General features: G+C 45.8%; 2 protein-coding genes across 3 annotated transcripts in view; one reads left to right on the top strand and one right to left on the bottom strand.

Moving 5' to 3' along the window:
* Nucleotides 1-637: 637 nt before the first annotated feature.
* Nucleotides 638-19695, bottom strand: LOC144597932 (uncharacterized). 2 transcript variants are annotated; one of them, XM_078407748.1, is made up of 4 exons: nucleotides 19404-19695; nucleotides 8243-8344; nucleotides 3014-3190; nucleotides 638-834 (listed from the first exon to the last, which is right to left on the bottom strand). In XM_078407748.1, the coding sequence occupies exons 1-4, from the start codon at nucleotides 19440-19442 to the stop codon at nucleotides 718-720; spliced, it is 435 nt and encodes a 144-aa protein (XP_078263874.1). In that variant the 5' UTR covers nucleotides 19443-19695; the 3' UTR covers nucleotides 638-717. The 2 variants fall into 2 exon arrangements, with proteins under 2 accessions (XP_078263874.1, XP_078263875.1); XM_078407749.1 differs by having other exon boundaries at nucleotides 19419-19695.
* Nucleotides 19696-19917: 222 nt separating this feature from the next.
* The window catches only part of cdc73 (cell division cycle 73, Paf1/RNA polymerase II complex component, homolog (S. cerevisiae)), a 269047-nt gene continuing 268394 nt past the window's right edge, over nucleotides 19918-20570 (top strand). Inside the window, exon 1 of the mRNA XM_078408040.1 lies at nucleotides 19918-20102. Coding sequence (XP_078264166.1) covers nucleotides 19972-20102 — 131 coding nt within the window. The 5' untranslated portion in view covers nucleotides 19918-19971. The remainder of the gene's footprint in view (nucleotides 20103-20570) is intronic.

Below are 20570 nucleotides of genomic sequence, written 5' to 3'. Positions count from 1 at the left end.
ATACAAACAGTGCAGGACGGCAGTGAAACTGGTACGGCGACTGGGGTAGGGGACGGACGTAGAGAGAAGGGATGCAAGGGTTACTTGAATGACAGGCTATATATTTATGACGCGTCTCTGATTAGGAACAGCAAGGCAAATCATGGATAAAATCTGTACCTGATGAAACAGCTCATCAATCAATTACTTTGTTCTCTCTAAAGGGAATTTACCTCTAATTCCATTTGGCTTGCACCATACCAATCAGCACTGTTGTAGAGTCTGAAGCAATCAAATCAGCTCAGTTAATTGTACAATTTTAACATCTTTGTCCATGGCAAATAAATCATTTAATCACTGATACTTTAAATTAATAAATGTGTAAAACGGCGTGAAAGAACAGGATGCTGATGTGAAATTCATCTAATTTACGCCTCGTTTTCAATTAAGAAAGTATGGTTCTATAAAACTGACCATTGATCTTAATATTTGCAAGCTTGTCACCCCATATATTTTAAGTCACCGAGGCTATGAAAAATATTCAATAGCGGAAAGAAAATTAAGTGTTTTCGGTAGTTTGGGGTAAATGATCTTTGAATGATTTGGATGATTCCGCTGTGCAATGTACAAATAAGCCAGACAAACAGTGAAACTTCACGATTTATTTCCAAGGTAACACACTGATATGTGTGCTGGTCTTCAATGTTAATGAGGGTGAAACTGGAAACGACTTTCATCTCAGGTACAAGGTGGAGAGCATCTCTCCACTAAAGGCAGCAGTTTACCTTTGCTATGGAGTGTAAACGTGTCTTTGGAACCGCCAATGCTTTTCCCATTCACAAACACTCGTGGGACCTACGTAAAAGGATAAAGTGTTAGAATAACATGGGCTGTTGTTAAAGCACGAGGTGCATAGTCGCAGAATGGACCATGCAAAGTACACATGCCGACAAATCCAATTAAATCCAGCGTGCTGGAGCAACTCAGCAGGTCATGCAGCATCTGTGGAGGGATGGATAGGCAGCAATTCGGGTCGGAACCCTTCTTCAGACTCAGGTTCAGACTTGGCATTGGGCTGTTGTGAAAGTCACTAAAATCCAGGCTGTCTTTATTCCTGTAGAAATAGGTTCTTCAGATGGTTTAGTTTAGTTTATTATTATTGCCATGCGTACCGAGATACAGTGAAAAGCATTTGTTTGTATGCTATCTAGTCAAAGACTATACATGATTACAATCAAGCCGTCTACAGTGCACAGATAAAGGATAAATGGTACATTTAGTGCAAGATAAATTCTGATTACCGATATTTCAAAGGTCTCCAATGAAATATATTTTTCCCTGATACATACACTGCATGTTCAAAATATAATTGGCAAAACCATAGGCTATAAAAACCCACAAAATGCTGGAGTAACTCAGCAGCTCAGGCTGTATATAAGTATGCAATCTCATGAAACATGGATTGGTGCTGTTTTGGTCAGGACCTACCTCTTCAGCCAATCGATAATCAGCCTCTCTGCTCCCTGTATCTTCCCCTTTGCTCTACGTATTGTACTTGAGTTTGGCTTGATTGTATTGATGTATAGTATCTGATTTTATTGAATAACACCCAAAAGAAAGCTTCTCACTGTACCTTGGTACACATGACAATAATAAGCCTAAACCTATCCTCAAGAAAGTCACAGAGAGCTGTAGTAACTCAGCGGGTCAGGCAGCATCTCTGGAGAACATGGAATAGGTGGTGTTGGGGGTCGGGGCCCTTCTTCAGACCAGTTGTCACTGAGGGGGAGCAGTGAGAGAGGGTGTCACAGAACTCCTGTGGGAGAGAGGGGAACTTCTTCAAAGTAGGCACACCTTGAGGAGATTTCACAGTGGAGCAAAAGAAATACAAGGAGAAACTGTGGAGTTAATAGAAACACATGGAGAAACTATCCACGTGGATGCTGCACTAACTGACAACTGGTGCAGTGTTGGATTGGAGAAGTCATTGATTTTGGGGATTATAAACTGTTCATATAAAGGAAAAAGAAAGTATAACTTTGGTTAGGACTCATTGGGAGTATCGCGTGCAGTTCTGGTCACCCCCATTACAGGAAGGATGTGGAGGCTTTGGAGAGGGTGCAGAAAAGATTTACCAGAATGTTACCTGGATTAGAGGGTATTAGTTATAAGGAGAGGTTGGACAAATTGGATTGTTTTATTTGGCGCATCGGATCCTGAGGGGAGACCTAATAGAAGTATATAAAGTTATGAGAGGCATGGATATCAATTTTTTTCCTAGAGTGGAAATGTCAAAGACTGTATTGCATGGCTTTAGGGTCAGAGCGGGAAAGTTTAACGGAGATATGTGGTGGGTGGCTGGAACACAATGCCGGGGGTGGTGGTTGAGGCAGATAAGATTTAAGTGACTTTGGAAAAGCACATGGATATGCAGGGAATGGAGGGATATGGATTACGTGCAGGTGGATGAGAGATGGTCTTGGCATCATGTTTTGCACAGATATTGTGAGCCAAAGTTCATGTGCGTACTGTTCTGTGTTCCATGCAATTCACTAAATAACAATAGCAAGGTACACTAATTAAGAAGAAATTCATAGAGTACATTTTCATAATTTTTCAATGCACTTCATCACTTGCCGTCTGAGGTGCCTTTGCTGATGGTGAGGACCCTAGGACTTAGTTTAGTTTAGAGATACAGAATGGAAACAGGCGCGCCAAGTCCGCACCGACCAATGATCACTGTCCACTAGTACTATCCTACATACTAGGGACAATTTATAGAAGCCAATTAACCTACAAACCCGCATGTCTATGGGATGTGGGAGGAAACCGGAGCATCGAGAGGAAACCCATGCGGTCACAGGGAGAACGTGCAAACTCCTCACAGACACAGCACCTGGGTGCAGGACTGAACCCGGGTCCCTGGCGCTGTGAGGCAGTGGCTCCACCAGCTGTGCCTCTGTGCTGCCCCCATAATGGGTATTCCCTGGAGAACCATACATTACGACCAAAAGATGAACTATTGATGACTTACTGTCCTAGCTCCAGTCAATTCCTCAAGGATGTTTTGCATTATTTCAGTGTCTTTGCGTAAATCCAACTCAATTGCCTTGTACCCAATTCCCAGTCCGTGGAAAAGGGCCTTCATCTTATTACAGTAAGGACAGTAGGACTTAGAAAATAAAACCACACAGTTCTTTGACACCTGATTCTGAAAGAAATCACAAATAAATAAGTTTAGCTTTGATTGTCTTACATTTGGTTTTTTTTCATTCAAATAAACCCAGAACTTCTTTTACAAGAAATATTTAGAGTGAGATCATGGAAAAATAGTACAAAAAAAACCAATGGACCAGCAGCAGTGGTGCGTGCGGTGTAGTTTTCAAGCTTAGATATGGTGATCTCAGACAAACATTGTCCTTAAAAGAATAGGAACCCTGCACTGGAATATCTTAGGCTCAGAGAGTGGTGGGTATATGGAACGAGCTGCGAAAGGAGGTACTTGAGGCAGGTACAAGAGCAACATTTAAAATACACTTGGACCAGTACATGGATAGGAAAGGTTTAGTGGGATGTGGGCCAAACGCAGGTAAATTGGACTAGCTTCGATGGGGGCATCTTGGTCGGTGTGGATGAGTTGGGCTGAAGGACCTGTTTCCATGCTCCATGACTACGACATGGCTTTTGAAGAATAACACAAGAGGAATACAAATTGATTTATTAAAAAAAAGCCCACATTATGGAAATAATCTATGGCAATGCTTGCTCATAGATCCCGGCTAACAATATGAAAAATGCAACTCATTAAAAAATGTGGGGCATGTTTCACTTGTTGTATGCTAGGTACTGGCACATTATTTTCGAATGCAGCAAGTACATTTTAAGTCTTCCCTTCCATGAACTCATGCTGCTTAATTGAATGATGGTCAACGATAGTCTTAGTACCTCAAGAGAGCCATTCATCATTATAAGGAATATAAAATGGATGCAGTCAGGCTACCCACTTATGCCTTGATGACAAGTCCAATCCTGTTCTTACCCGCTATCCTCATTTATTCATAAAACAGAGGCCACCAACAATGATTAGGCGTTGAAAGGATTGATGATTTTCATTCCACCTCCCACCAAAGAACAAAGGTCAATTAACGCTTCCATCAGATGTCACCACCCTGAACTGCAAATCACTTTGATTAATTTTATAATCCAATGACCATGAATGTGTTGTACGTGTAATGTAAAATACGTGTAATACAAAGTCTCCAATCAAAGATGTTGCCAGTACAAAATTGGCATTTAAAAATTAAAGTCCTTCAAAAATAGAAACATTGCACTATATTAAAGAAAAACAAAGGTGAGCATTATTCGAGGCAGAAATCTAGTTAAAATAGTACATAGATAGGAAAGGTTTAGAAGAAAATGGAGACAAATAGGACTCTTGGTCGATATGGACGAGTTGGACCAAAAGGCCTGTTTTTGTGCTGTGTAAATTTACAACTCTATAACAGTGACATCTTCCATTTGTAAAGCATCTCCAATACTGTAAAGGATACTAGGTTATAATAGGGACATGATATAATGATGCTGATCACAGAAGGGGCAGGTGACCAGAAGCTTGGTCAAAAATATCAAGGGAAGCCACACAGGAGCGTTGAGTACATGAATGAGGATCTCTGAGGCAGATGTGCTGAGGAGGTGCAGGTACTGAGGTAGTGAAATTAATTTTTGACTCTAGTTCAGTATAGGTATCACTATACATAAGCACTTACATATTAGATAAGAATTTGTAGACACAAGACAAGTATATAGCAGTGGTACACTGAGACAGTATACAGTCACCAGTTTGGCACCATTTTCAAGTGCAGGGATCTTGTAAGTGCAGGGATCTTGTAAGTGCAGGGATCTTGATCTGACCACGAAGGTCTGTTGTCCTGGCGATGTTGCCGGGTCAGCCTGGCCAAGCGTAGCCGCGGCGTCCTCACTGCTGTAAGCCGTGTCCAGCCCACGTGCTCGGCCTCTGGGAGTGGTGCCCGGTACAGCCGAGCCCCAGGCTGTTGCAGGGCCTCCAGCGGCCCGCTCCCATGTCGAGGCCATCCACTCTCTCCCACAGCCAGTCTGCTTACCAGCCCTCCAGGTGAGTCCCTTGGGTCCTTGATGGGTGGCAGGAGAGCCGGGCCTTCCGGATTGGTGCTGGTCCACGGGATGGGTCATGGCGGGCTTGCTGGGCCTACTGGTCGGGTTCCGGTCCGCCATGCGGGTCTACCGTCCGCGGCGGGCGAGTGGGTGGGTCCTTCGTCCGCGCTGGGCAAGTCCCTGGGCTCCAGCGGGCAAGTGGGGCCTACCAGGCGGGCAAGTCCCCGGTCATCGGCTGGCGGCCCATTACAGTATCAAATTCAGACAATAATTCAGGAAAGTGATGGCGACAGTGATGAGGGAATGGATTTTGTAATGAGGGCCAAGGATGAAGGGCGTTAACTGGAAATTTCCACACAGACAGTACCGGTTATTGGATCGACAGTATGACACTTTAGGGACATGATGGACACAGTAGAGGTGGTAGCGGAGGGGAGTTAAACGTGGCCGGTGCACATGTGGAACAAATGGCCATGTTTATGAATGAATTAGGTTGGGGGTGCAATATAGAAAGGCCCATGGACAGATTTATCCATGGGGAACACCAAAAAGCATGATGCAAGCACAGGGGAAAAAAAATATTGATGGCTGCACAAAAATAAACAGTTCTCTGTCGAGGTGTCACTGAAACAGCTAAAAGTTTAACATCTAGTAATTTCGGGTTGGAGTCATTATTACTCTTAATATTGAGGGCGTGCAGCTATTGAGGGCGTGCAGCGTAGGTTTACTAGGTTAATTCCCGGAATGGCGGGACTGTCATATGTTGAAAGACTGGAGCGACTAGGCTTGTATACACTGGAATTTAGAAGGATGAGTGGGGATCTTATCGAAACGTATAGCATTATTAAGGGGTTGGACACGTTAGAGGCAGGAAACATGTTCCCAATGTTGGGGAAATCCAGAACAAGGGGCCACAGTTTAAGAATAAGGGGTAGGCCATTTAGAACGAAGATGAGGAAAAACGTTTTCAGTCAAAGAGTTGTGAATCTGTGGAATTCTCTGAATGCATGCAAGAGAAAGCTAGATACTCTTAAGGATAGCGGAGTCAGGGGGTATGGGGAGAAGGTAGGAACGGGGTCCTGATGGAGAATGATCAGCCATGATCACATTGAATGGCGGTGCTGGCTCGAAGGGCTGAATGGCCTCCTCCTGCACCTATTGTCTATAATGCTTTAAGGTTATTAATAAACGCTACTGTAATGCTCCTGTCATTGCCACATGCTTTCTTCTTCTTGGTTTGATATTGATGTGTCTGCCAGCATTTTGGGCATATTGCTCCTTCCCAATTTCTCAACCTCCTTGAGCATCACTGTTTTATTTTGTTCTTCAAACTGAACCACACATCTCCTTTAAACTTTGCCACTCTCACGTAAAAGCTATGCCCTCTAGTGTTTGACATTTGCACCCTGGGAAAATGTTCTATCTACCCTATTCAGCCCTCTCATAATTTTATACATTTCCATCTTAAAAAAAATTCTAAACCTTTACTTCCTTTAATCTCCTTAAATTTTGGTATTTTTAGTTTTGTTTATTATTGTCAGAACGGCAGAACGCACCATGGGAACTACACTCGTCCCCCTGCAAGACCTATCCATCAGGAGGTGCAGATCCAGAGCAAGCAAGATTATGAGGGACCCCTGCCACCCCAGCAACGGACTGTCAGGCACATGCCTCCGCTGTCACGCTGTGAAAACGGAAAGGATGAGACGGAGTTTCTTCCCACAGGCCATCAGGACTGTCAACTTTTATAACTCCAGAGACTACATTTTTGTCTACACTATAGTAACTTATTAACTTTATTTATATGCTGTAACTGTAATTCTTTTTTGTGCACAATCCGCAGGCATTGCCACTTTCATTTCACTGCACATCGTGTATGTGTATGTGACAAATAAACTTGACTTGACTTGACATGTGCGGAGGCACAGTGAAAATCTTTTTTATAAAATTGGCAGCATAGATTTAGTATTAGTTTGGATAGAAAACAGTTCAGTCTTTGAAGCGCTGGTGCATTTGAGAAATATTTGATTTCACAAAGCATTTGAGAAATATTTTTAAAAAGTAGCACTATTGGTAGCACCAACGACTGTGGTTTCCCCTTGGAAACTTAGCCATAAATTGCCTCTGCAAATCTTGGTATGAAGATGAGTGAACACTGCAAATCCGTCAGATGGGAGGGTGGTCAGGTGCCAGTGTCATGTTATTAACTGAAGATTATCCAGGCTAAAAGTTCTCAAACCTCTACATGTGTATATTGACTGATTGTATCACGGCCTGCTTTGGCAACTTAAAAGCCCAGGCACGGTAGCGCAGCGGTAGAGTTGCTGCTTTACAGCGAATGCAGCGCCGGAGACTCAGGTTCGATCCTGACTACGGGTGCTGCACTGTAAGGAGTTTGTACGTTCTCCCCGTGACCTGCGTGGGTTTTCTCCGAGATCTTCGGTTTCCTCCCACACTCCAAAGACGTACAGGTATGTAGGTTAATTGGCTGGGTAAATGTAAAAATTGTCCCTCGTGGGTATAGGATAGTGTTAATGGACGGGGATCGCTGGGCGGCACGGACTTGGTGGGCCGAAAAGGCCTGTTTCCGGCTGTATATATATGATATGATATGATATGAAGGAAGGAGATTACAAAGAGTGGTGAACACTGCCTGGTCCATCACGAGTACTGACCTCCACACCATCGAAGGGATCTGGAGAGGCGCTGCCTCAAAAAGGCAAGCAGCGTCACCTAAGACCCACACCACCCTGGCCACACTCATTTCACTCCTCCCATCGGGAATAAGGACAGGAGCCTGAAAACGGTGACGCCCAGGTTCAGGAACAGCTTCTTCCCAACAACTACCAGGCTCTTGAACACTACACGCTAACTAAGCTACAAACTATGAACTGGTTTGGTTGCTCTCGGGACTTAAGGCTTTTGTTGTGCACTAATACTGTTTTTTTAAATAAGTTTATTGAACTTTTGTGGTTAACCATGTTATCTATGTTTACCCTGTTCACAGATGTGTTATGTTGCCGCCAGTAAGCATTTCATTATTCTGCTTTTGGTACACATGACAATTAAATTCTTGACTCTTAAGATAATGTATATTTACACAACACTTGCCCCTTGAGGTGCAGCAACTTACACGAATAAACTGCAAAGCGGCTTGATTTTGTGTTTCTGGCATTTTGTTAAAGAGATTCCCCAACTTCTTCAATGGCAAACACATTGCTCTGTCCTTTGGCTCCTAGAATGAATGAAGCAGGTTGTTTGGGCAAGGTAAAAGGCACATCAGATAGTTATACTGTACATAAGTAATATCCTCAACTGAGTCAGAGAGTGATACAGCATGGAAGCAGACCCTTCGGCCCGTCTTGTCCATGCCAACCAAGGTGCTGGAGTAACCCAGCAGGTCATGCGGCACATCTGGAGAACATGCATAGGTGATATTTTGGGTCGGGACCCTTCTTCAGACTGAAGAGGAATCCCGATCCGAAATGTCACCTATCCAGAGATAATGCTTTACACGCTAAGTTACTGCAGCACTTTGTGTCTTCGTTTGTAAGCCACCATCCGCAATTCCTTGTACACTGACATCCTGAAGTGGTCTCACTTACCTGCACCTGGCCCAAATCCCAAGAAACCTTTTTATCCCAGCCTATCCAGTCTCTCCGTATAAATCAAACCCTCCAGACCGGGTAGCTTCCTTGCCAATTTTTTCTGCACCCTTTCCAGCTTAATTAGAGTCTCAACCCGCAAGGTCAACCATTCCTTCTCTCCAGAGGTGCTGCCTGTTATTCCAGCTTTTTATGTCTATCTTCAGTTTAAACCAGCATCTGGAGTTCCTTCCTACTTAATTACATCCTTCCTACAACTGGGCAACCAGAACCACACACAGCACTCCAATGTGGTTTCACACACCACATAATAAAGAAACATATAACATTATGGCCACATGTTTAGTTTCAGACAGTTCTTGGAAGGTTTATTGGGCAGATCCTGGTGCACACTCACCCCATTGTGACTTACTTGGGAAGACATAAAGCCAAATGATGTTTGTAAATGTTCCCCTCTGACAGATACAGGCAATGGTCGAAAGAAAGCAGTTAATTTTTTTCAAAAAAAGGTTACAAACAAAATAGGACAGGTTTAGGAGAAACAAGGAACTGCAGATGCTGGTTTACAAAAAAAAGACACAAAGTGCTGGAGTAATTCAGCAGGTCAGGCAGCATCTTTGGAGAACATGGATAGATGATGATTTGGGTAGGGACTCTTCTTCCCACTGCAATCAGTCTGAAGAAGGGTCCTGATCCGAAACATTGCCTATCCTATCCATGTTCTCAAGAGATGCTGCCTGACCCATTTAGGTTTAAATTTAATATTGCCACGTGCACTAAAGTGCAGTGAAAAGCCTTGTTTTGCATTCTGGCCAATAAAATCAAATAATACTATCCGTAAATACGATCACAAGTACAATAGGCAGAGCAAAGGGGGAAGATACGGAGTGCAGAGAAGCTAAGGGTGATTAATCTATTGAATGCAGAAGGGAAGAGGTCTGAGACAAACCGAGGTCGTAGGCAATCGTTCTGCAGGAAGAGTGGGCAGGGGTAGGAGGCCACGACCATCCCGGGGCGACGGGACGTCACAAAGAAGCGTAAAGCGTGTCAGTGGCCGTGTCAGTGGCACTCCGAAGCCGATACGCGGGGCACGTACACCAACTAGAGCCGCGACCCACGCAAACCCACGACCACAGGATGCCGACAGAGATGCATCCAAAACACCTGGATCTTGGAAGCGGAACATGTGCACTGTCTACCGCCGATATCACTTTACGAATCTGGCTGCATTTTGCACCGATAGCGAGAACTAAAGAAAAAAACCCGTTTCCTGCAGTGAGAGATTGAATAATGAAATTGCAAAAATCTTGTTTGGTTGAAATACTTCAAACTGAATATATACTGTTTTATTTTTATTGCTGTGGCTTTTGTTTTGTAGACATCCGGGCTGCAACATCGACTTCCTACCGTAGATTATTCTGTTTCACAGTAAAATGAAAAAGTGCACAAAACGCTGGAGTAACTCAGTGGGTCAGTCGGGCAGCGTTTCTGGAGAACGTGGACAGGTGGCGTTTCGGGTCGGGACCCTTCAAACTGATTGTTGGAGGACGAAGCGTCCTGACCCGAAACGCCACCTCTCTCCACCTCCGAAACATCGCCTCTCCATGTCCTCCAGATATGCTGAAGATAGACGTAAAATGCTGGAGTAATTCAGCGGGATGGTGTCTCATCCGCTGAGTTATTCAAGCACTTTGTCTTTTTTTTTGTAAACCAGCATCTGCAGTTCCTTGTATCTCCAGAGTTGTTGTCTGACCCGATTAGTTCCTCCAGCACTTTGTATCTTTTTAATGAAAACCAGCATCTGCAGTTCCTTGTATCTCCAGAGTTGTTGTCTGACCCGATTAGTTCCTCCAGCACTTTGTATCTTTTTTTAAAATGAAAACCAGCATCTGCAGTTCCTTGTATCCCCAGAGTTGTTGTCTGACCCGATTAGTTCCTCCAACACTTTGTATCTTTTTAATGAAAACCAGCATCTGCAGTTCCTTGTGCCTCCAATCTGTTTCACGAGACTACTGTATGTTTGTTGACAGCAAGCTCAGGATACAACTAACAATCTGCTGGTGGAACTCGGGGTAGAAGCAGTTGTGGATGGAGGAAATGTATATATATTTCCAGTGGAAACCCTGCATCAGGACAGGGAAGAGAGGGGAGGTAGCCGCTATAAAGAGGAGTGGTATAGGAAGAAATTGCTGATGCTGGTTTAAACTGAAAATAGACACAAAAAGCTGGAGTAACTCAGCAGGACAGGCAACATTTCCGGAGAGAAGGAATGGATGACGATTTGGGTCGAGACCCTTCTTCAGACTAAAGAGGAGTGGGGTGAGACAGGGGCCATTTGGTGAGACAGGAACAATTTGGTGATTACTGGACTAAGGATGGGGTAAAGGATGATGGAGCCTGATTGGGGAGGGGCAGTGGTGGAGTTGGGAGTTAGAGGTAGGTGGGTGACAACTCTACCTCTCCCCCCCCTATCCTATCCAGCTCCATCTGCTCATCGTGTCCATGTGAAGTTCAATACTAGTCAATGGTGCTTTATTTGTCACATATGGAACTGCACATTGAAATTATTTTTACATATATTACACATGCAGGAACCGCCATTACTCAAAGTCCAAAGTCCGCTCTGCCTGCATGCTCGATGTACTGGAGCAGTTCCCGCAAACTGACGTTCCTCACCTTTCCTCGTCTGGCTATCTTTGTATCCTGGGGGTGATGCTGCAGCCTACTTGACATTACTCTGGTTCACCCTCCCACTGGTCCTTGCTCCTCGCGTCCAAAGTCTTCAGCTCCCTCCTGGTCATGCCGTCTGCTGAGCTTTTGGATGAGTTCCCGATCCTGTCGACTGCCGAGACTTCGGGTGAGGTCCAGCCGACCGTGTGTCGTTGTCGAGGTCCCGGATGGTTCAGGTCCCACAGCGGTGGGCGAGCCAGGCCTACCGGTCGAGTCCTTCGAGGTCGGTCCGCGGCGGGCAAGTCTGGCCTATTTGCAGGGAGAAAGAGTTTGCACGTTCTCCATGTGACCATGTGGGTTTCCTCTGGGTGCTCCGGTGTCGTCCCACATCCCAAATATTAAAGCCGCCATGTTTCCAGAGCCATCTTATACCGCTCAAGTTCAGAGTTGTTCAATTGTTTAGAGTCTTAACTAGGCCCTGAAGGCCCGTTGTCATGGCGATGGCACTGGGCCAGAGTTGTCCTGGCTACATAATGTATTGATGTCCTTCACCACTCCGTGCTCCTGCAGGCCACGTCCAATCTGTGCCTTCGGACACTTGAGCGGCACCTGATCTAATGAGCCTCAGATTGTTGTGGCCCTCTGGCGGCCCACTCCACCGAAGTCTGGATCCAGGCACATCGACCCGAGATGTGAGCCACACACCCCATCCCTCACCTCCACCGCCAACCTCGGAACACCCAGAGTGCCTCCGAGTACGCGGGAGGTTAAGACCCCTATTGCTCACTTGTGTCATTCTTTGCCTCTGTCCACTGCCGTCGCCATCTTGAAGGCTTTTATTTGGGGATGCTAGTGGGGTGTCCATGCCACTCGGGTGCATGCAGATTACTTTCGAGCGTCTGCATCCCAGAGTGTCCAGATAGACTGCATCCCAAAGTGCTTAAGGAAGTAGCCTCAGAAATAGTGGATGCATTAGTGATAATTTTTCAAAACTCTTTAGATTCTGGAGTAGTTCCTGAGGACTGGAGGGTAGCTAATGTAACCCCACTTTTTAAAAAGGGAGGGAGAGAGAAAACGGGGAATTATAGACCAGTTAGCTAGAGTCAGTTATTAAAGATGTGATAGCATCACATTTGGAAAGTGGTGAAATCATCGGACAAAGTCAGCATGGATTTACCAAAGGCAAATCATGTCTGACGAATCTTATAGAATTTTTCGAGGATGTAACTAGTAGAGTGGATAAGGGAGAACCAGTCGATGTGTTATATCTGGACTTTCAGAAGGCCTTCGACAAGGTCCCACATAGGAGATTGGTGTACAAACTTAAAGCACACGGTATTGAGGGTTCAGTGTTGAGGTGGATAGAAAATTGGTTGGCGGACAGGAAGCAAAGAGTAGGAATAAACGGGTCCTTTTCGGAATGGCAGGCAGTGACTAGTGGGGTACCGCAAGGCTCAGTGCTGGGACCCCAGTTATTTACAGTGTATATTAATGATTTGGACGAGGGAATTGAATGCAACATCTCTAAGTTTGCGGATGACACGAAGCTGGGTGGCAGTGTTAGCTGCGAGGAGGATGCTAGGAGGCTGCAGAGTGACTTGGATAGATTAGGCGAGTGGGCAAATGCATGGCAGATGCAATATAATGTGGATAAATGTGAGGTTATCCACGTTGGCGGCAAGAACAGGAAAGCAGAGTATTACCTGAATGGTGACCGATTGGGAGAAGGGGAGGTGTCATGGTGCACCAGTCATTGAAAGCAAGCATACAGGTGCAGCGGGCAGTGAAGAAAGCGAATGGTAATGTTGGCATTCATAGCAAGAGTATTTGAGTTTAGGAGCAGGGAGTTGTACAGGGCCTTGGTGAGACCGCACCTGGAGTATTGTGTGCAGTTCCTCCTAACCTGAGGAAAGACGTTCTTGCCTTAGAGGGAGTACAGAGAAGGTTCACCAGATTGATCCCTGGGATGGCGGGACTTTCATATGAGGAAAGACTGGATAGACTGGGTTTGTACTCGCTGGAATTTAGAAGACTGAGGGGGGATCTTATAGAAACATATAAAATTCTTAAGGGGTTGGAGAGGCTAGATGCGGGAAGATTGTTCCCGATGTTGGGGGAGTCCAGAACCAGGGGTCACAGCTTAAAGATAAGGGGGAAGTCTTTTAGGACCGAGATGAGAAAACATTTCTTCACACAGAGAGTGGTGTCTGTGGAATTCTCTGCCACAGAAGGTAGTTGAGGCCAGTTCATTGGCTATATTTAAGAGGGAGTTAGATGTGGCCCTTTTTGCTAAAGGGATCAGGGGGTATGGAGAGAAGGCAGGTATAGGCTACTGAGCTGGATGATCAGCCATGATCATATTGAATGGCGGTGCAGGCTCGAAGGGCCGAATGGCCTACTTCTGCACCTATTTTCTATGTTTCTATGTCTCCTCTCCCTCTCACGTTTCTCATTTGCTGCAATGTCCAGAGCTACTGTGATCTTTAAGCATGGAATAGCCTGCAACTCATAGAAGGGAAACAAACATTGGTGCCAGCAGAGCTAATGCAAGACACTGGTGTGGAAGTATTCATTTTGACTAGCCTGTCACCGCCCCTCCTCCTGTCAAGGGTTTGGAGGTCGCTGCACTACTGATCCTGCCCTGCACTGACGGCCATTACTATCATTAGTGGGCTGAGTATCATGCGGTTAGAATACTACAACTTTGGAGAACTCAGGTCAGGGTTTGAAGAAGGGTCCCAACCCGAACTGTCGCCTGTCCATTCCCTCCACAGTTGCTGCCTGACGTGCTGAGTTCCTCTAGCAATTTGTTTTGTCCAAGATTCCAGCATCTGCGGTTTCTTGTGTCTCCACGTATTTGTTAGCATTCTGGAATCCTAATATTTCGCTGGAAATCAAATTGCATCAAAGTGGAAAACAAAAGAATATTTTTCATGTGTGGAATTCAGATCACTAATTTGGGCAGTTTGTATTTTGTGAATCCAGCAAGCATCAATTCCAACAAAATTTATAACCAGAACAGCAGGTAAATCTATTCATTTATTGCTGTACATGTTTTTTTAAAAGAGAACATGAAATTAAGATGAGCAATTTCAATAAACATGGATAATTAATGTTACACTATTTAAATATAATATTATCTCAGGTAGTTCTGGAAAATTAAAATTGAATTAGATATTGTGAATTTATCATTCTCCAGCAATGGCCGTAGATTGCTGGCTTTGAGTTGATGGCTCATAAGCCATTGATTGATTGTGCATCATATTATTTTATTTCTGTCTTTGGAGGATGCACCAAGCTTTAGTATTGTATAACTTTGCAGAATGATAGCTCAGTCTAAGCAAACAACAGGTATATACCCATACCTCAGCCCCTCTGTAGAGTGTTCCAATTTGTCACGGTATAGTGTAGTGTGAAGAGACAAAGATTCTTATAACTTGCCATTGATTGATGGTGCATAAAGTGCTGGAGTAACTCAGTGGGTTAGGCAGCATTTTTGTTGGACGTGGATAGGCGATGTTTCGTCTTAAGGCTTCCGACCCAAAACGTTGCCTATCCATGTCTTCCAGAGATGCTGGCTGGCCTGCTGAGTTACTCCAGTGCTTAGTCTTCTCCAACATCTCCATGTATGTTCCTTGTATCTCCATGAATATAATAATAATAATAATAATCCATTTATTTTATATAGCGCCTTATCACATGCTCAAAGCGCTTTACAAAAACAATTAACATAGAAACAAACAAACTATCCTGACGGAAAAGCGGCGAATACTCAACGCCAGCGTCCTCTCACGTCAGGGTCCGGCAGTAGACATTAAAAAGCACAAGACACACAGATATAATTTTTTACACAAAACAGCCATCACAGTGATTGCTCTAGGCACACCCTCACTGTGATGGAAGGCAAAGTCTTATCTCCTCCTCATTCTTCTCCCGTGGTGCCACGAGGTGATCGAGGCTCCCAACTTTTTGAAGCCCCCACCGGGCGATGGTAAGTCCCAGGGCCGAGCCGAGCAGGCCGATGAAAGTCCTGAGCCCCCACCGGGCGATGGAAAGTCCCAGGGCCGAGCCGAGCAGGCCGATGAAAGTCCTGAGCCCCCACCGGGCGATGGAAAGTGCTGCGGCCGAGCCACGCAGGGCGATGAAGGGCCTGCGGGCGGGTTGATCATACCTCGCGCTTCGGGGCGGTCGAAGCTGCTACGGCTGGAGCTCCCAAAAGCCGGTCACCAGCCAGGGACCTGCGAACTCCCGATGTTGCGGTCTGCAGGGCCCACGGCCGAAGCCTCCGAGATGGTAAGTCCAGGCCCTGCGACCGGAGTCTTTGAGGTCGATCCCAGCTGGAGGCCGCCGACTCCACGATGTTAGGCCGTAGCGCGAACGGAGATACGACACGGTAAAGATCGCATCTCCGTTGAGGAGGAGATTTGAAAAAAGGTTTCCCCCAACCCCCCCACCACCCCCCTACATACACAGAATTAAAAATAAAACAAAACGTACATTTAACAACGACAATGACAAAAAAACAACCAAAAAAAAACAGAGAGACTGCCGGTGAGCCGCAGCTGCAGAACACAGCCACGCCCACGTAATATGGATTACTTTTTGTTAGATTAACAAAATTCGGCACTCCAGCCAACATACTCTGGTATTATCTAGGTGTATGTAATGTGTTCTTTGGAATTGTACTATTTAGGATTTTACGATGGGAAAAAGTTAAAAATAAGCACCGATTTTTTTCAATTACTCATATGTTCCACTACAAATGGACACTTTCTATAATTCTTATCGGACACACACACATCCGAGGTTACAAAGTGCCACGACTAGGTGGTCTGATGCTTGTGGAAACATCTTGCTGAAAAACCTTCTATTACTATGGAAGAACCCCTTATTGTGGTTCTTGTCAAGCTCAATGAAAAGCATCTTCTCAAATCTGCTAGGGATGGTGTACAAATGTGGGCTTATCCAGCATCAAATAACTTTTAAGCAGAAAAATTGCCATTGCATTGTTGAACAAATAAGATTACTGAAAAATGGAAAAAAACTGATTGTTTTTTCTAAACTTGAGAAAGCGTTCTCAACAATGCTGTCAGCAACACCAGGTTACAAATCAGGCTCTTAAGTTCTTTGGTCTTTACACTAAAGAGTAAATTAAACTTAAAAATTTTGTTTATGGGTGTACACCGTAGTGCAGGGTGATAGCTGGTCGGCACTGTCTCGGTGGGCCGAAGGAGAGGGTAGAAGAGGAAATGTTTTCAGGTTATATCTCTAAACTAAACTAAACTAAACTATTAGCAGTAGAGGAAATAGGTAAGTTTAAATAGGATGAGGGACAAAATATGTATTATAAACAGGAAATATAGTTCAGAAAGTTTACAAAAGCAGGGAAAGAGGAGGGGGAGGGGACTGAAGATGTACACAGGTGGCACTGTTGCATAGTTAAGTTAATGTACAGTACACAGATTGATCCAGAGACAAGTTTGACTCCTCCCATTGTGGTAAACCTCTTCTTCGCTATCTCCAAACTCTCCTTATTCTTCTGGCAACGAGGCAACTAAAACTGCACACAATACTCCAAATGAGCCTAACCATATGTTTTATAAAGCTGCAACATGATTTCCTCTTCTACCCTCTACGATCGGGCAGTTGATACAAAACCCTAAAAGCACATACCACTGGATTCAGGAACAGTTTCTTCCCCGCTGTTATCTGATTGCTGAAAGGCCGTTTCATAAGCTGCGGTGGAGTCCTGATCTCCCAACCTACCTCATGGAGGATTTTGCACTTTCTCTATAACTGTAATGCCAGAATGCTGTAACATTGCATTCTGCACTCTAGTTAATTTTCTCTTTGCACAACTTGTACTTGTGAATCGCTTGATTGTACTCATGTATGGTACGATCTGAACGCAAACAAAGCTTTTCACTGTACCTCGGTACAAGTGACAATAATAAATCAATACAAATACCATCTGAAGAAGGATCCTGACCCAAAACATTGCCTATCCATTCCCTTCACATGTTGCTTGACTTGCTCAGTTATTCCAGCACCTGGAGCTTATACACCATATCCTTCCATTCCCAACATATCCACATGCCTATCCATATGCCCAAGTGCCTATCCAAAAGCCTCTTAAACACCACTATTGCATCTGCCTCCACAACCCCTGGCAGCACATTACAGACACTCACCACCCTCTGTGTAAAAAAGCTTGCCCCACACATCTCCTCTTGTATTTGGTATGCCCTCCGCTATGCCCTCTTGTATTTGGTATGTCTACCTAGAACATAGAACTATGGAGCACAGGAATAGTGCTGGAGTAACTCAGTGGGTCAGGCAACATCATCGGAGAACATGGATAGGTGCCGTTTTGGGTTGGGACCCTTCTTCAGACTGATTGTAGAGGGGGAAGAGAAAGCAGGAAGAGAGGAGGTGTAGGACAAAGCCTGGCAAGTGAAGAAGGGACCCAACCGGAAACGTTGCCTATCCATATTTTCCACAGAAGCCATCTGATAAGCTGATTTACTCCAATACTATGTGTCTTTTTATGTAAATCACCATTTGAAGTCCCTTGTGTCCACAAGTGATAGTAGGATACAGGTGAAGGGTGATTTTTTACTGCTGGATGGTTGGACAGAGATGAAAAGACAAAACAGTACAAGATGGGGAAGTAAGGATGGAAGAATTGCGACATGTGATGCCAGAGGAAGGAGTATAATGGGAAAGGGGCGAGGGCAAGGGGAAAGGGAGAAATGGTGCGCATCCAGGTGAAGCGCAGGGAAGAGTGGGATGGAAAAAGGGAGAGGGGGGTAAGGTTGTTTACCTAATTGGAGAATTCAATCTTCATACCTTTGGGATACCCAGAAGCCTCTCTAATTATCTGCACAAGTCTCACGCCAGCAAAAAAGTAAGCTTCTTCCAAAGATAGACACAAAGTACTGGAGTAACTCAGTGGGTCAGGCAGCATCTCTAGAGTACATGGATAGGTGATGTTTCGGGTCAGGACCCTTCACACTGATTGCGATGTTTGTTAATTAGGCTGGAACATAGATCATAGAAAAGTACAGCACAGGAGCAAGCCTTTCGGCCCACAATGTCTGTGCTGAACACGATACCAAGAACTCTTATCCGCCTGAACATAATCCATATCCCTCCAATTCCTGACATATCCTTCTGGTAACCTGGATTAAGACCCAATGACTCTGGGTAACTGTCAGAATACATAGAATGTAGAGCAGCATAGCATTGGGGTGCGTGCTGAATATGATGACAAGCCAACTCTTATCCACCTGCACATAATCCATATCCATCCATTTCCCTGCATATCCTTATGGTGTGAAGTCTGAAGATGGCTCTCGACCCGAAACGTCACCTATTCCTTCTCTCCACTCGAAGGGCTGAATGGCCTACTCCTGCACCTATTGTCCAGAGATGCTGCCTGACCCGCTGAGTTAGTCCAGCTTTTTGTGTCTATCCTTATGGTAAACTGGAATAAGGCCCAAAAGATATGGGGAACTGTCAGAATACATAGAATGTACAGCAGTCCAGCACAGTAACATTGACTGTGGTGTTTGTAAACTAGGCTGGAACATAGTCTCGACCTGAAACGTCGCCCATTCTTTCTCTCCTGAAATGCTGCCTGACCTGCTGAGTTACTCCAGCATTTTGTGAATAAATACCTTCGATTTGTACCAGCATCTACAGTTATTTTCTTATACTAACTCTTATTCGCCTGCACATAATCCATATCTCTCCATTTCCCACCATGTCCTTCTGTTAATCTGGAATAAAGCCCAAAGACTATGGGGAAGTGTTAGAAAACAGAACATAAGGCAGTGTGGGACGGGAACATGCCCTTCGGCCCATAATGTCTGTGCTGAACATGATGCCAAGACCAACTCTTGTCCTCATTCTATGGATGTCCGTGTGATAACATGAATTGCAAAAGAGCACAACACATAATAAATGAAGGCAATGAGGTGTGTGTGTGTGTGAGAGGGGGTGCAGGCCTCACTCAACCTGTGGTGCCGGTACCTGCCGTGGGCATGGCGTTGCCATGGGCGACGGCGCCGCCGCCGCCTGCCAGCCTCGATGGAACAAAGGGCGAACGGCAGGCGGCCGCCACTGTCCGCGGCTCCATAGCCGCCTTCATCCCGTACTGCCTCAGTATCTCCTGCACGGCGACCGGGATGTATAGTTTGCGGTGCCTGAGGCGGATGAGGGCGGCTCGGGCCTCATGTTTGGCCTTGAGGGCCAATCTGTGGGCGGGTGAACACCTCAGGGTGGCGGCGGCGGCGGCACAACGGACAGATGACTGGTGACGGTGGGCGGACTGATGATGAACAAGACTGACGTCTGACGTCGGGCGCCGGAGGGCGGACTGACCACTGACGTCGGGCGGGCTGACGTCGGAGGGCGGATTGACCACTGACGTCGGGCGCTGGAGGGCGGAATGACCACTGACGTCGGGCGCCGGAGGGCGGGCGGACTGACTGACGTCGTCGGCGGCTGCTGATCAGGCGGTCTGCGCGGACAGCCCGGCCCCCCCTCCCCGAGCGAGGACCCGGTTGTCAGGAGCCCGGGCAAGATGGCGGACGTGCTGAGCGTACTGCGTCAGTACAACTTCCAGAAGAAGGAGATCGTGGTCAAAGGGGACGAGGTCATCTTCGGCGAGTTCTCCTGGCCCAAGAATGTCAAGACCAACTACGTGATCTGGGGGTGAGCGGCGGCGGCGGCGGCCGGGCCGGGGCGAGGGGAGGGGATGGGAAAGGGGCTGGGATGAGTGAGGTAGGGGTAGTTTAGTGTAGTATAGGTGGGAGGTGGAGGGGCAGCATGTGCTGATGGAGATCTTTCACCACCCACCCCTCATTGTCTGGTCCTCAGGAGATGGGGGGGGGGGGGGGGGAGAGAAAGGTTGGGATAGAGGGGGGAGACTGGCACGGCGGCGGCGTTACTCGTGGGGAAGTGGAAGAGAGGGAGCTGACACTTGTAGAACTGAACGAAAAGTATTTCACCTAGTTCCACAAGTCTGAAGAAGGGTGCAGACTTCACCCGTCGCCTGTCCATTTCTCCTCCACAGACCCGCCGAGTTACTCCAGCACTTTGTGTCAAGATTCCAGCTGCTGCGGTTCCTTGCTTAGATCTTGAAACAAGTGTATCGCCAACATAAGGAACAGCAGTTGCTAG

Source organism: Rhinoraja longicauda, chromosome 11 (assembly GCF_053455715.1).
Source record: "Rhinoraja longicauda isolate Sanriku21f chromosome 11, sRhiLon1.1, whole genome shotgun sequence".
NCBI classification, from domain to species: Eukaryota; Metazoa; Chordata; class Chondrichthyes; order Rajiformes; family Arhynchobatidae; genus Rhinoraja; species Rhinoraja longicauda.
Note: the sequence above shows the minus strand (reverse complement) of the source record. Positions and strands in the feature narration are given on the sequence as shown.

Excerpts from the sequence above, each read along its gene's own strand:
- LOC144597932 (XM_078407748.1), bottom strand. The coding sequence starts at position 19,442 with ATGGCAACGCCATGCCCACGGCAGGTACCGGCACCACAG. Across the intron at positions 8,345-19,403 it reads GGCAGGTACCGGCACCACAG|GAGCCAAAGGACAGAGCAAT; the intron begins GTTGAGTGAGGC and ends CATTCATTCTAG. Across the intron at positions 3,191-8,242 it reads CCGCTTTGCAGTTTATTCGT|AATCAGGTGTCAAAGAACTG; the intron begins GTAAGTTGCTGC and ends GATTTCTTTCAG.